This window comes from Cherax quadricarinatus, chromosome 20 (genome assembly GCF_038502225.1).
Source record: "Cherax quadricarinatus isolate ZL_2023a chromosome 20, ASM3850222v1, whole genome shotgun sequence".
Taxonomy (NCBI): domain Eukaryota; kingdom Metazoa; phylum Arthropoda; class Malacostraca; order Decapoda; family Parastacidae; genus Cherax; species Cherax quadricarinatus.
Window position 1 is genome coordinate 13366068 of NC_091311.1, and position 14297 is coordinate 13380364.

A 14297-nucleotide genomic window follows, 5' to 3' on the forward strand; every position below is an offset into this window, starting at 1 on the left:
CACGTACCATGACTCGCTGCTGTCTTCCTGTCAAGTATTCCCTGATCCATTGTAGTGCCTTCCCTGTGTGTGTGTGTGTGTGTTTGTGTGTGTTTGTACTCACCTATTTGTACTCACCTATTTGTGGTTGCAGGGGTCGAGTCTTAGCTCCTGGCCCCGCCTCTTCACCGGTTGCTACTGGGCCCTCTCTCTCCCCGCTCCATGAGCTTCATCAAACCTCGTCTTAAAACTGTGTATGGATCCTGCCTCCACTACGTCATTTTCTAGGCTATTCAACTGCCTTTCAACTCTATGACTGAAGAAATACTTGCTACTATCTCTCTGACTCATTTGTGTCTTCAACTTCCAATTGTGGCCTCTTGTTTCTGTGTCCCCTCCCTGGAACATCCTGTCTTTGTCCACCTTGTCTATTCCACGCAGTATTTTATATGTCGTTATCATGTCTCCCCTGACCCTCCTGTCCTCCAGTGTCGTCAGGCCGATTTCCCTTAATCTTTCTTCATAGGACATTCCCCTTAGCTCTGGAACTAACCTTGTCGCAAACCTTTGTACTTTCTCTAGTTTCTTGACGTGCTTTATCAAGTGCGGGTTCCAAACAGGTGCTGCATACTCCAGTATGGGCCTGACATACACGGTGTACAGTGTCTTGAATGATTCCTTACTAAGGTATCGGAATGCTGTTCTCAGGTTTGCCAGGCGCCCATATGCTGCAGCAGTTATCTGATTGATGTGTGCTTCTGGAGACATGCTCGGTGTTATACCCACCCCAAGATCTTTCTCCTTGAGTGAGGTTTGCAGTCTTTGGCCACCTAGCCTATACTCTGTCTGTGGTCTTCTGTGCCCTTCCCCTATCTTCATGACTTTGCATTTGGCAGGATTAAATTCGAGAAGCCATTTGCTGGACCAGGTGTCCAGTCTGTCCAGGTCTCTTTGAAGTCCTGCCTGGTCCTCATCAGATTTAATTCTCCTCATTAACTTCACATCATCTGCAAACAGGGACACTTCTGAGTCTAACCCTTCCGTCATGTCGTTCACATATACCAAAAATAGCACTGGTCCTAGGACCGACCCCTGTGGGACCCCGCTCGTCACAGGTGCCCACTGTGATACATCATTACGTACTATGACTCGTTGTTGCCTCCCTGTCAGGTATTCTCTGATCCATTGCAGTGCCCTTCCTTTTATATGCACCTGATGCTCTAGCTTCTGCACTAATCTCTTGTGAGGAACTGTGTCAAAGGCCTTCTTGCAGTCCAAGAAGATGCAATCAACCCACCCCTCTCTCTCGTGTCTTACTTCTGTTATTTTATCATAAAACTCCAGAAGGTTTGTGACACAGGATTTGCCTTCCGTGAATCCGTGCTGGTTGGCATTTATACTCTTGTTCTGTTCCAGGTGCTCCACCACTCTCCTCCTGATAATCTTCTCCATAATTTTGCATACTATACACATCAATGACACAGGTCTATAGTTTAGTGCCTCTTTTCTGTCTCCTTTTTTAAAAATGGGAACTACTTTTGCCGTCTTCCATACCTCAGGCAGTTGCCCAGTTCCCAGGGACGTGTTGAAGATTGTGATAAGTGGCACACACAACATATCTGCTCCCTCTCTAAGGACCCATGGGGAGATGTTGTCCGGTCCCATTGCCTTTGAGGTATCGATGTCCCTTAGCAGTTTCTTCACCTCCTCCTCATCTGTATGTATGTCGTCCAACACTTGTTGGTGTATTCCTTGCTGGTGTCCCCATCTGGTCTGTCCCCCCAGAGTCCTTCCTGTCTCTACTGTAAATACTTCCTTAAATCTCGTGTTGAGCTCCTCACATACCTCTTGATCGTTTCTTGTGAGTTCTCCACCTTCTTTCCTCAGCCTTATCACCTGGTCCTTGACTGTTGTCTTCCTCCTAATGTGGCTATACAGCAGTTTCGGGTCAGATTTGACTTTCGATGCTATGTCGTTTTCATACTGTCGCTGGGCCTCCCTCCTTATCTGTGCATACTCGTTTCTGGCTCTTCTACTAATCTCCTTGTTTTCCTGGGTCCTATGCCTCCTGTACCTTTTCCATTCTCTGTTGCACTTAGTTTTTGCCTCCCTACACCTTCGGGTAAACCAAGGACTCGTTTTGGTCTTCCTATTATTTCTGTTTCCCTTGGGAACAAAACTTTCCTCTGCCTCCTTGCACTTTGTTGCCACATATTCCATCATCTCGTTTACTGATTTTCCTACCATTTCTCTGTCCCACTGAACCTCCTGCAGGAAGTTTCTCATACCTGTGTAGTCCCCCCTTTTATAGTTTGGCCTGTCCCCTTCAGTTCCTGTTACGTTCTCCACTTGTAACTCTACTATATAGTCAAAACTCAGAACCACGTGATCGCTAGCTCCAAGGGGCCTCTCGTAAGTGATGTCCTCAATGTCTGAACTGCTCAGGGTGAACACAAGATCCAGTCTTGCTGGCTCATCCTCCCCTCTCTCTCTGGTTGTGTCCCTGACATGTTGATGCATGAGGTTTTCAAGTACCACATCCATCATCTTGGCTCTCCATGTTTTGGGACCCCCATGTGGCTCCAGGTTTTCCCAGTCGATCTCCCTGTGGTTGAAATCGCCCATTACCAGTAACTTTGCTCTGCTCGAGTGAGCTCTTCTTGCCACCTCAGCCAGTGTGTCCACCATCACCCTGTTGTTTTCTTTGTACTCCTCTCTTGGCCTCCTGCAGTTCTGTGGTGGGTTATACATCACTCTAATGACTACTTTATGTTCTCCGGACTGAATTGTACCTACAATGTAGTCTCTTTCTCCAATCATGTCCATGCCTTCCATTTCCTCAAATCCCCATCGGTGTTTTATGAGCAGTGCAACCCCTCCTTCCCCTCTACTCCTTCTATCTTTCCTCAGGATCTGATATCCTGTTGGGAAGACTGTGTCTGTTATTGTCTCAGCGAGTTTTGTTTCTGTGACTGCTATGATGTCTGGGGATTTTTCACTGATTCTTTCGTTCCACTCCTCATGTTTATTCGTTATTCCATCCGCGTTTGTGTACCAAACCTTCAGTTTCTTTTCTATCATTGTGGTCATGCAAGAATATTGGGGTTGGGGGAGCGAGAGCCTTGGTGGTGGCCTATATGGGGTTGTGGTGTAGGTGGGGTTTGTGTTGATGGGGGTGGGGTCAGAATGCCCATAAGGGACAGCTGTTGGGGTGAGGTTTGTGATATGGGGGATGATGGCAGAGGGAACAGTGAGTGGGTTGTAGTATAGGTTGCTCAGTTGTGTTGGGAATGTCGCGGTTGGAGTCTTTTGGTGGGAGATTCTGTGGGGTGTGTTTGCCCTTTCTCCTGTGTCTGGGTCTTGCTCATTTTCGTTGCTTCTCGTTCCTCCTTGCGTCTCTGTACCCTCTCTTTCAGTGTAGTCCTTTCTTCTTGTGTTCTGTCGCGGTCGAGGTATACTCTCTGGTACCCCTCTTTGTCCCTCAGTCTTGCTTTCTCTTGCAGAATCCTGGTTCGAACTGATTCTTCCTTGAAAGTTACTCTGACAGGCCGTATCCTTCCACTCGCAAACCACCCAATTCTCTGAAAATTTGTCACCTGGGTCATATCGCCCTCCCCTATTGTTTTCATGATGCCTTCAATCATTTTTTTCTCCTCCTGTTTTATTTCTTCAAAGTTGTCCCCCTTGGCTTCTTGGAGCCCGTACACAAAAACTGACCTCGCCCTTTCCTGCTCCCACTGAGTCTCCATCTGCTTCCTCTGAGGCATTTTATTTCCTTCCATTGACATGTTCTTGCCTTCAGTCCCTGTCATATCTGAAACTTCTATTCTCAGTGAACTGTCTTTCCTGACCAGCTGTCCCTTGCTACTGCAGTTGGCTGTTAGAATCTCTGCATATAGCATACCTTCATTGTCTTCGGACCTGTCGTTTGATCTTAGTGTGCTCATCGTCTTTTCCCTGGCCCCACGTGGGTCTGATAGGGCCTTCGTGTACGGCATGTCTCCGTTGTTGCTTACCGTCCCCTTGTCTGCGCCTGACTTTGAATTTCCTGATGTCACATCTGAATTGTCATTTGTCTCTCTAATCTGTTTCAGGCTTTGCAGTTTCTCTTCTAAGCACTGTATCCTAGCTTCTGCTGCTAAGACCTGTACTTCCCACTTCCTGCACTCTTCAGCTATCCGCTCCTCCATTTTCTTACCAAGCTCTACTATCTTCCTTCCCCACTCTTCCTCCCTTTTTTGGAGCTCTAACTCCCAGTCTTTCCTCCCTGGTTCGTCTACCAGATCTCTGGTTTTCCGTCCTCTAAGGCCACCCATTTTCTTTTTTTTTTTTCTTTTTTTTTTTTGTTTTTTTTTTTTTTTTTTTTTTTTTTTTTTTTTTTCTTTAACCACAGACAGAAGGCTAGAGGAGGGAGAGGGTGCGGGGGGGGAGAGGAAAGGGTAGAAGAGGGAGAGAGAGGAGAGAGAAAGGGTAGAAAGAGGGAGAGAGAGGAGAGAGTATGGGGGTGAGGGATAAGACCAAGGGGGAGAGAGAGAAATGTGAGGGGGGAGAGAAATGGTAGAGAGAGGGAGAAAGAGAGGGAGAGGGAGAGGGAGAGAAAGAGAGAGAGAGGGAGAAAGGAGGGCGAGGGAAAAGGCTATGAGAGAGAGAAATGGAGAGATGGAGAGAGAAGCCTATAGAGAGAGAGAAGGGTGAGAGATAGGGTTATGGGAGAGAGAGAGAGAGAGAGAGAGAGGAGGGCGAGGGAAAAGGCTATGAGAGAGAGAAATGGAGAGATGGAGAGAGAAGCCTATAGAGAGAGAGGAGGGTGAGAGATAGGGTTATGGGAGTGAGGGAGAGAGAGAGAGAGAGAGGGAGAGAGAGAGGAAGAGAGAGAGGAAGAGAGAGAGAGAGAGAGAGAGAGAGAGAGAGAGAGAGAGAGAGAGAGAGAGAGAGAGAGAGAGAGAGAGAGAGAGAGAGAGAGAGAGAGAGAGAGTAGGGGAAAAAGGCTATGAGAGAGAGAAACGCGAGGGAAGGAAAAGATAGGAGAGAGTGAAGGCAAGAGTGGGGAGGGGAAAGGTCTGTGGGGGAGGGAAAGGTGTGTGGGGGGTGAGGGGACGCAGTCAAATTCCAAGGATCAGCTGTGTGTACTCACCTAGTTGTGGTTACAGGGGTCGAGACTCAGCTCCTGGCCCAGAGTGTATGTGTGTGCGCGTGTGTGTGTGTGAGCACATCAGTTGTTTATATGTCCCAGAAATACAATTCACCTCTGTGTATCCGTAATACTAATAAGATACCATTAACACTGAGAGTAATTCTAATAATTATAATACTAGCGTGTGTTAACAAGTCATTCTTTCACCCAGTTATGTACTACCTTTTACTACATGTGTACCCAATACTTGCTTCTCAGATTGTACTGTCTTTGTGTCCTAAAACATTATCTCTCGAAACTGTTGTCAGTGCTGTAGTCCCATTAGCCACGACTTAATCCTCCTGCCTATTCCTTGCTCCTACAAATTTTATCTTCCTACTACTGCTAGGTGTTGTGTGTATGATAATCCCTCTGGAGCAGGGTTTAGATAGCGAGCTACCAGTGACCGTAGGGCCGGCTCTACCACTCAAAACTTCCCGCCAACCACAAACAGGTGATTTGTACATTACTCCTCAGAGGGGACGTCCATCCAGATGTCTGATGTACGATGCTCGCTGTACGATGCTCGCTGTACGATGACTCGTGCACCTCGCCCTTCCGCCGCTGACTTCTTCAGCTATTCTTTTCTCGTTGCCCTTTTGAGTCCTCATTTACCACACTTATCACTTGTATACTGCTACTTTTATAATTTACACTTCACTTTTGGTAAGTACACTTCTTATTTGTGATGACACCCAACCTGTTACGGCGGCTCTACTCCCTCAGGCCTACTGCTGCCACCACCTCTGCTTATATATATTTTTATGTATATGTATGTATATATATATAATATATATATATATATATATATATATATATATATATATATATATATATATATATATATATATATATATATATATATATATATATATATATATCCCCTTTCTGGCTAGCTTGTTCACGCTGTGTGCTACATCACAGTTTGTCGTTAGCCACTCTCTCTTAATTCTATTTGATCTTTTCTCTTTAGTCACTCGCTTTGTACTTTGTTATGTGTAACAATGTGGCAACAGGTGCCAACTAGGCCTCAACGAACTGGCACTTTGAAATTTTGTTGTATAATTTCAGGCTTTCTCTCGCCTTTACTTTATTTATTTTTGCTAATACTTTGGTTATCACTTGTAGGGTTGTTCACTGACGTTGTCACTAACACTGGTTGCTTCTAGCTGCTAAAACACGCCCTAAAAGCACTAAGATTCTCGGAGCCTGGCGCTTGCGACCCACTACACTACGTGTGTGTGTGTGTGTGTGTGTGTGTGTGTGTGTGTGTGTGTGTGTGTGTGTGTGTGTGTGTGTGTGTGCGTGTGTGTGTGTGTGTTTGTGTGTGTGTGTAACCACGAACACGTGGCATTTGGTCAATAACAACACTGCGACTAGCCGAGGATTCTAACCCATGTTGTTTTAGCCCGCCTCATGGTGAGCCCACCTCGTTCAACACTTTCACCATTACTCATACATAATCACTGTCTTTGCAGAGGTGCTCAGATGCGACAGCTCAGACGTCCCTCCAAAGTGCCAATATCTCAAACCCCTCATTTAAAGTGCATGCATTGTGCTCTCCATTTCCAGGACTCGAGTCCAGCTAACCGGTTTCCATGAATCCCTTCAGGTCCCAAAAAACCATTCATCTCCATTCACTCCCATCTAACACGCTTACTCAGGAGCTTCTGGAGGCTAAAGAGAAAACATGTAAAGACGACAGGGAGAGAGAAAAAAAGAGATTGATAATATCATAAAACTTATAGGAGAGGAGGATATGACCAAACTGAAAAAAATTCAGAGAATAAGGGGATACTTGAGGGTAAAAAATAGGCGAGTGAAATTTATTTTCAGGACAGAAGCTGTGTGAAACAGGATCATGCAGAAGTAATCATAGGTAAAAGGTGCATCAAAATACCAGCAGGTGTATCTAGAGTGAGACAGAACGAAAACAGAATAACAGAAACTGAGACTATACAAAATTACAAGTGGCAAGAAAGAGAGACAAGGCAAAAGACAGGCTGGGCTACCCAGCGTTAGGAGAAACAGCAAGTACAACCACACACTGAACCACCCACAGAATACCGCAACAAAACAAAATTAACCCCCCCCCCCCACAAAACACACTCACTCAGAGCACTAACTCCACCTACACAGCAGTTTCTCATAATATCCTAATAGGACTCCCACTACCCAGGCCCCCACAAATTCCCAGAATACAATTTTCGAAAAGATGCTGGAGGTATTGTTCACCAGTGCACATGGAATAATTAAAATGTATCAGAAATGGCATGGAAGAATCATGGAGGCATCCCCAGATATCATGGAAACCAAGCTCATGCAGTCTTTCCAACTCAATATCAGACCCTGTGGAAAAATAGAGGGAACAGACAAGGTTGGAAAGTTGCACTGCTAATCAAAAAACAGTGGAGTTTTGAGGAGGTAGGAGTGGACAGAAAGAAAGCACGGGACTACATATTAGAATGCTTCAGGCTGGAGGTCCCAGGGTAGTGACTGCTGCTATGTACAACCTACCACTGAATAGCAGGAGGCCAAGACAAGAGTATGGTGAGAGCAACAGAGCAATGGTTGAGACATTAGCTAAGGTTGCCAGAAGGGCCTACATGGGCAGGGCAAAGTTACTAGGTTTAGGTGACTTAAGTCACAAGGAGATTAACTGGGAAAACCTGGAACCACATGGGAGATCAGAAACGTGGAGGGCTAATATGATGAAGGTGGCACTGCATCAACATGTTGGGGAACAACCAGAGAGAGAGGAGATAATGAGACAACAAAGCTGGACCTCATATTCATCTTTAGTTGTTCAGACATTGGCAACATTACATACGCAAGGCCCCTCGGAAGTATAGATCATGTGCTTTTGAGCATCGAATGCAATGTAGAGCTAAACGTGGAGAGAGTAGCAGCACGAGTAAGATGGAAGAAACCAAACTACAAAAAAGGGGACTGCATAGGTATGAGGAACTTCCTGCATGAGGTATATTGGGAAATGGAACTGTTGGGGAAAACAGTAAATGAAATGATGGATTACATGACCACAAAATACAATGGGCTAGAGGAGAAATTCATAACCAAGGGCAAGATAATCAATGGAAAGACCAGAACGAGTTCCTTGCTTCACCCAAAGATGTAGAGAACCAAAAGTAAGTGTGCTAGAGAATGGAAAAAAGTATAGAATACAAAGGACCGAGCAAAATAAGATCAGCTGAAGAGCCAGAAATGAATATGGGTGGATAAGGAGTGAGGCCCAACGGCAATACGAGAATATCATAGCATCGAAAGCCAAATCTGACCCAAAGCTGTTCTGCAGCCACATCAGGAGGAAAACAACAGCCAACAACCAGGTAATCAGGCTGAGAAAGGAAGGAGGAGGAGGAGAGATCACATGAAAAGCTAAACACGATATTTAAGGAAGTATTTTCACTCGAGACAGAATGAACTCCAGCAAACCTGCATGATAGGGTACACCAAGTCCTGGACACAATACACACAACCGAGGAGGCAGTAAAGAGGCTGTTAAGTGAACTAGATACTACGAAGGCTGTAGGACCGGACATTTCTCCTTGGGACCTAAGACAGAGAGCAGAGGTACTGTGTGTGCCATTAACAAGAATCTTCAACACATCTATTGAAACAGGACAACTATCTGAGGTGCATTAGACAGGAAATGTAGTCGTAGTCATTAAGAAAGAAGAATGGAAGGTAGCATTAAGCAACATACCAATTTAACTGACATGCAGAACATGCAGAGTCGTGGAAAAGCATATCAGATAAAGACTGGTGGAACACCTAGAAAGGAACGTGCATATAAATAGTAACCAGCATAGTTTCAGGGAGACTAAATCCTGTTTAACAAGCCTACTGGAGTTTTATGACAAGGCGAAAGAAGTAAGGCAGGTGATAGAGGGGTGGGTAGAGTGCAACTTCTTGGGCTGTAAAAAGCCTTTCAACAAATTTCCGCACAAGAGATTAGTGCAAAAGCTAAAGGAGCAGGCAAAAATAACAGGTAAGGCTCTGCAATAGATCAGCGAACACCTGACAGGAAGGAAACAACGAGTGATGGTAGGGTACACCAACAAGTTCTGGACACTCTACATATAACCAAGAAGGTGGTGAAGAGACTGTTAAGCGAACTAGATACGTCAAAGACGGTGGGCCCAAGCAACATCTCTCAATGGGTCCTGAGAGAGCAGAGGCATTGTGTGAGCAATTAACAACAATCTTCAACACATCTTTCATTACAGGGCAACTACCTGAGATGTAGATGACAGCAAATGTAGTTCTAGTTTTTAAAAAAGGGGGTCAGAGGAGACGATTAAATTACAGATCAGCGTCACCGACATGCATAGTATGTGAAGTCATTGAGAAGATTATCAGAAAAATTGTGGAGCACTTTGAAATGAAGTAATGAGCTTATATTCCATAATCAGGACGGTTTCGGGGAGGGAAAATCCTATGTCACAAATCTAAAGAAGTTTTACAAGGTAACAGAAGTAAGAAAAGAGAGAGAAATGTGGGTAGATTAAATTTTCTAAGACTGTATTAAGACTTTCGAAACAACTCCGCACAAGTTCTGCAAAAGTTAGATGAGCAGGCAGGAATACAAGGGAATGCTCTGCAATAGATCAGAGAATATCAAACAAGAAGGAAACAACAAGTCATGGTACATGATGAAGAGTCAGAGTGGGCGCATGTGACGAGCGGGATGCCACAAGGGTCAGTCCTAGTACCTGTGCTGTTTCTGGTATACATGAATGACATGATGGAACTGATAGATGCAGAGGTGTCCCTGTTTGTAGACGTTATGAAGCAAATGCGAATAATTCAACTAGACGAGGTTCATGTGGGACTAAAAGGGATCTGGACAGGCTGCAAACCAGGTTCTCCAGTTCGTTCCTGGAATTTAACCCCACCAAGTGCAAAGTCAAAAAAGGCGGTAAATGGAATACATGCTATGAGGACAATGGTTGCAAACCTCACTCAAAGAAATGGTTCTTGGGTGAGTATAATACCAAGCACATCTCTCGAGGTGCACATCAACCAAATAACTGCTGCAGCAGATATTTGGTATAACGTACACGGTGTACATTATACACCGTGTACGTCAGGCCCATATTGAAGTATGCACCACCAGCATGGAACCCTTACCTGGTGAAGCTCGTTAAGAAATTAAAGAAAGTGCAAAGGTTTGCAAACAAAACTAGTACCAGAGCTAAGAGAAATGTCGTATGGGAAGAGGCTAAGGGAAATAAACCTGACGACAATGAAGGACAGGAGAAACAGGGAGACACGATAACGACATATAAGATACTGAGGGAAACTGACAAGGTGAATAAGGACAGATGGTTTTAGAGATGGGACAGAGCAAGATGGGGTCACAGCTGGAAGTTGAAAAATCAAATGAATCACAGGGACGTTAGGAATTTTTTTTTCCAGTCAGAGTTGCCAGGAAGTGGAACAATCTGGAGTGTGATGCAGCGGAGGCAAAACCTTTACATAACTTTAAGAGCAGGTATGATAAAGTTCTTAGAGCTGGGCAGAGAGAGAGAGAGAGGATCTAGTAGCCACCAGCGAAGAGGCGGGACCTGGCGCTGTGAATCGACCCATGCAACCAAAAATATGTGAGTACAGATAAGGGAGTACACACACACATGCATGAAACACACAATATTTGGCATAGTGTATTCACCTATTTATTTAGTAATGTACAGTATATATGTCCGCACTTGCATACGTAAATGCATATGAAATATACATGAAACCAAATATAATGTCTTTCATAAATGCTGCCATCTTAGCTTGACTCATCAGTTTTCTGCTGATGACCTCTTCTCTCTTCTAATGTTTACTTTCATAGTTTTCACTGTACATAAGTCATACTCAGCCAGGTAATATGCACTCAAGAGCAAATATATAAAAGCAAGCTTCACAGTGTTCAGGGGAAGGAGAGTCTGGGACCACCATAATGATAATCGTGATGTTAATAACGATTGTGATAAATCTGATAATAATGATGGTAATGATAACAGGGCGGAGTGAAAGCGGTGGTGTACGCAGACGTGGTACAAACCTTGCTTATGTTTGCTGGGGTGTTGGTGGTGTCAGTGATATGCTGCCAACAGCTGGGAGGACCTGCCAACGTCTGGTCAATCGCTGAAAAAGGAGGGAGACTAGAGTTCTTTAAGTAAGTATATTATGAATCATGACTTATTTGTATGTTTATATACTCCCAAAAAAATGTGTAATAAATATTGGGCAGTGGTACAAGCGAACCATCACATAACTACAACAAAATTACATTTTGCAACAGGTTGAGATTCTTGTCAGTAAACTCTTCTGTTTTATTGTCTCTATGTGTCAGGTATATAATCGATGAAATCTGAGATTTATACAAGTCCTTTTTGCCTGTTCCTTATACAGTATGGACCCAAGTCCCTTCGTGCGTCACACCTTCTGGTCAACACAGGTTTTTGGAGCATTCTCAGTGCTCGGCTCAGTTGGCTTCAACCAGCCTCAGTTCCAGAGATTTGTCTCAGTCAGAACTCTGAGCCTCTCGCAGTTGTAAGTTCAGCATCAGCACTCAGATCCGAGGAATATGTCTAACTTCATATATAACTTTTTTTTTACTAATGGATTCTTTACATTTATTAAATTTGTTTTTATCAGGAGTTAATGTTCAAATTTAAAAAGACACGTTAGAAAATGCTTATTCACTTTAATTTCAGGAAGATTAGCAGTTAGAGCTTTCTTTTTACAAGAATTTTCCTTGAAGACTTACATACAGTTGCAAATCCCTTTAAAACTGATGCTATTGATTGTCTTGTAATAAATAGGTTCCAGGATGTTAGGTGACTGGTTGTTGGCATCCTAAGAGATGCCGTATAAATAAAGGCAGTCTTCAAAATGAGCAAGGTTAAGATAATAGCTGCTTGGCTGCGGACGAGCGATGGAAAAAGGAAAATAACCACTTGAGGAAGATGAGAGCTTTAGGCCTCTCGTGTTTCAGCAAACACTTTTCCAAGAGCTTGCAATGTGGCAAAGGTAATAAGCAATCCGAACCGGCTAGTTCATGTGGAAAGCTACAACTCGACAAATATCTAAGAGCCAGACAACAGAGATTGATGTCAGGTGCAGGTAGTTCAAGGAAGTATATTACCAAGTAGTAGAACCAGACAGTCCAGTACATAGCACTGATGTAGTAATGACCCAGAGACTATATTGCTAGTAATATGCCAATTGTCGCGAAAATGCCGTCAGACGTCTATGTGTTTCGTTGCAAAGAAATTTAAATTCTGATTACTTATATTTGTATATACTTAACAGAAAATTGTCAATTTTTGTTTTCAAACGAAAATATTTCTTTCTAGTCAATGAAAATGTAATTTTTCTGTAATTTATGAATGAAAACCTTATTCAGTGTTATGGATACTTACTTACGAAGTTACAAAATATTCATCTATATACATCTCCAAGTCATTAATTACTTTGGTCTAAACATTATTTGGCAATTATTATCTGTCTAGAACAATGGGAATTAAAGAAAATAGAAGGTGGGTAGACTTATAAGTGCCACCATCTTTGGACCATAAGGCCCAAAGATGGTGGCACTTCCACGATTGAGCTACCATGGCTCTATGAACTATGGAAAACCCATCCCAACTCTTTAGGAGACAATAGTCTAACACACATACGAACACAGGTAATGAATGGCCTGTGACACCTGGATTGGAGCGAACGCTCAATAGTATACTATAATGTATATTTTGCGTTCACCCACTATATACAGGTATGCACACTATGTACAATATATATAGAAAGAATAATAATAAGTGTACAGGACGGTGACAGATGGCAAAGCAGAAGTCAGAGAGACTGTACCATACTCAACCAGCAGGTAGGCAAGTCTGCCAATACTTACAGCATTGCTTCAGCTTTGGCGGGCTTGCCTGTGACTAGTCAGTGAACGAAGGTACCGATTTAACGACGGTTACAGTATCGATCGTTAAACCTTAGCACCCAGTTCACTAGCTGGAAGGCAGCCTATATAGGAGTGTGACATACGCCGAATAAATTGTAACTTACTCTTTGCATTCCACAATATATATATATATATATATATATATATATATATATATATATATATATATATATATATATATATATATATATATATATATATATACATGTATATATATATATATATATATATATATATATATATATATATATATATATATATATATATATATATATATATATATATATATATATATATATATATATATATATATTTATATATATATATATATATATATATATATATATATATATATATATATATATATATATATATATATATATATATATATATATATATATATATATATATATATATATATATATATATATATATATATATATATATATAGCAAATAGCAACGCTCATCTTGCCATATAGCACAAGCGAAAATTTGTGTATGCAATAATTTCACTAAAACCATTCTGAATGTAACGACAAAAATATATTTCACTGTGTTTGTTTAGTATTAAATTATTGTAAACAAATATAAAATATATTTAGTAGGGTTAGGCTAAAATAAATTGTTCTTGTTATGATAAGGTTAGGTAAGTTTTCTAAGTTCCTTTTGGTGCATAATTCAAAGTTTTTACATTAATATTAATTAAAAAAATATATCTTTAAACTTACAAGAAATTTTTTTTAGAAAGGACTTAATTTTAAACGAGTTCTTGCTAACTGACCAGTTTTACATATTCGGCACGACATATATATATATATATATATATATATATATATATATATATATATATATATATATATATATATATATATGTGTGTGTGTGTGTGTGTGTGTGTTTGTGTGTGTGTGCGTGTGTGCGTGTGTGGGTGTGTGTGTGTGTGTGTATGTGTGTGTGTGTGTGTGTGTGTGTGTGTATGTGTGTGTGCGTGCGTGTGTACTCACCTATTTGTACTCACCTATTTGTGTTTGCAGGGGTCGAGTCATAGCTCTTGGCCTCGCCTCTTCACTGACTGCTACTAGGTCCTCTCTCTCCCTGCTCCATGAGCTTTATCAAACCTCGCCTTAAAAAACTATGTATGGTTCCCGCCTCCACTACGTCACTT

At 42.2% G+C, this 14297-nt stretch overlaps 1 protein-coding gene across 1 annotated transcript in view; it reads left to right on the top strand.

The window, feature by feature from the left end:
* The window catches only part of LOC128703664 (sodium-coupled monocarboxylate transporter 1), a gene marked incomplete at its 3' end in the record, with an annotated part of 79043 nt that extends 67327 nt beyond the window's left edge, over positions 1–11716 (top strand). Inside the window, 2 exon segments of the mRNA XM_070087100.1 lie at positions 11185–11339; positions 11576–11716. Of these exon segments, the coding sequence (XP_069943201.1) occupies positions 11185–11339; positions 11576–11716 (296 nt within the window).
* Between the last annotated feature and the right edge of the window lie 2581 nt (positions 11717–14297).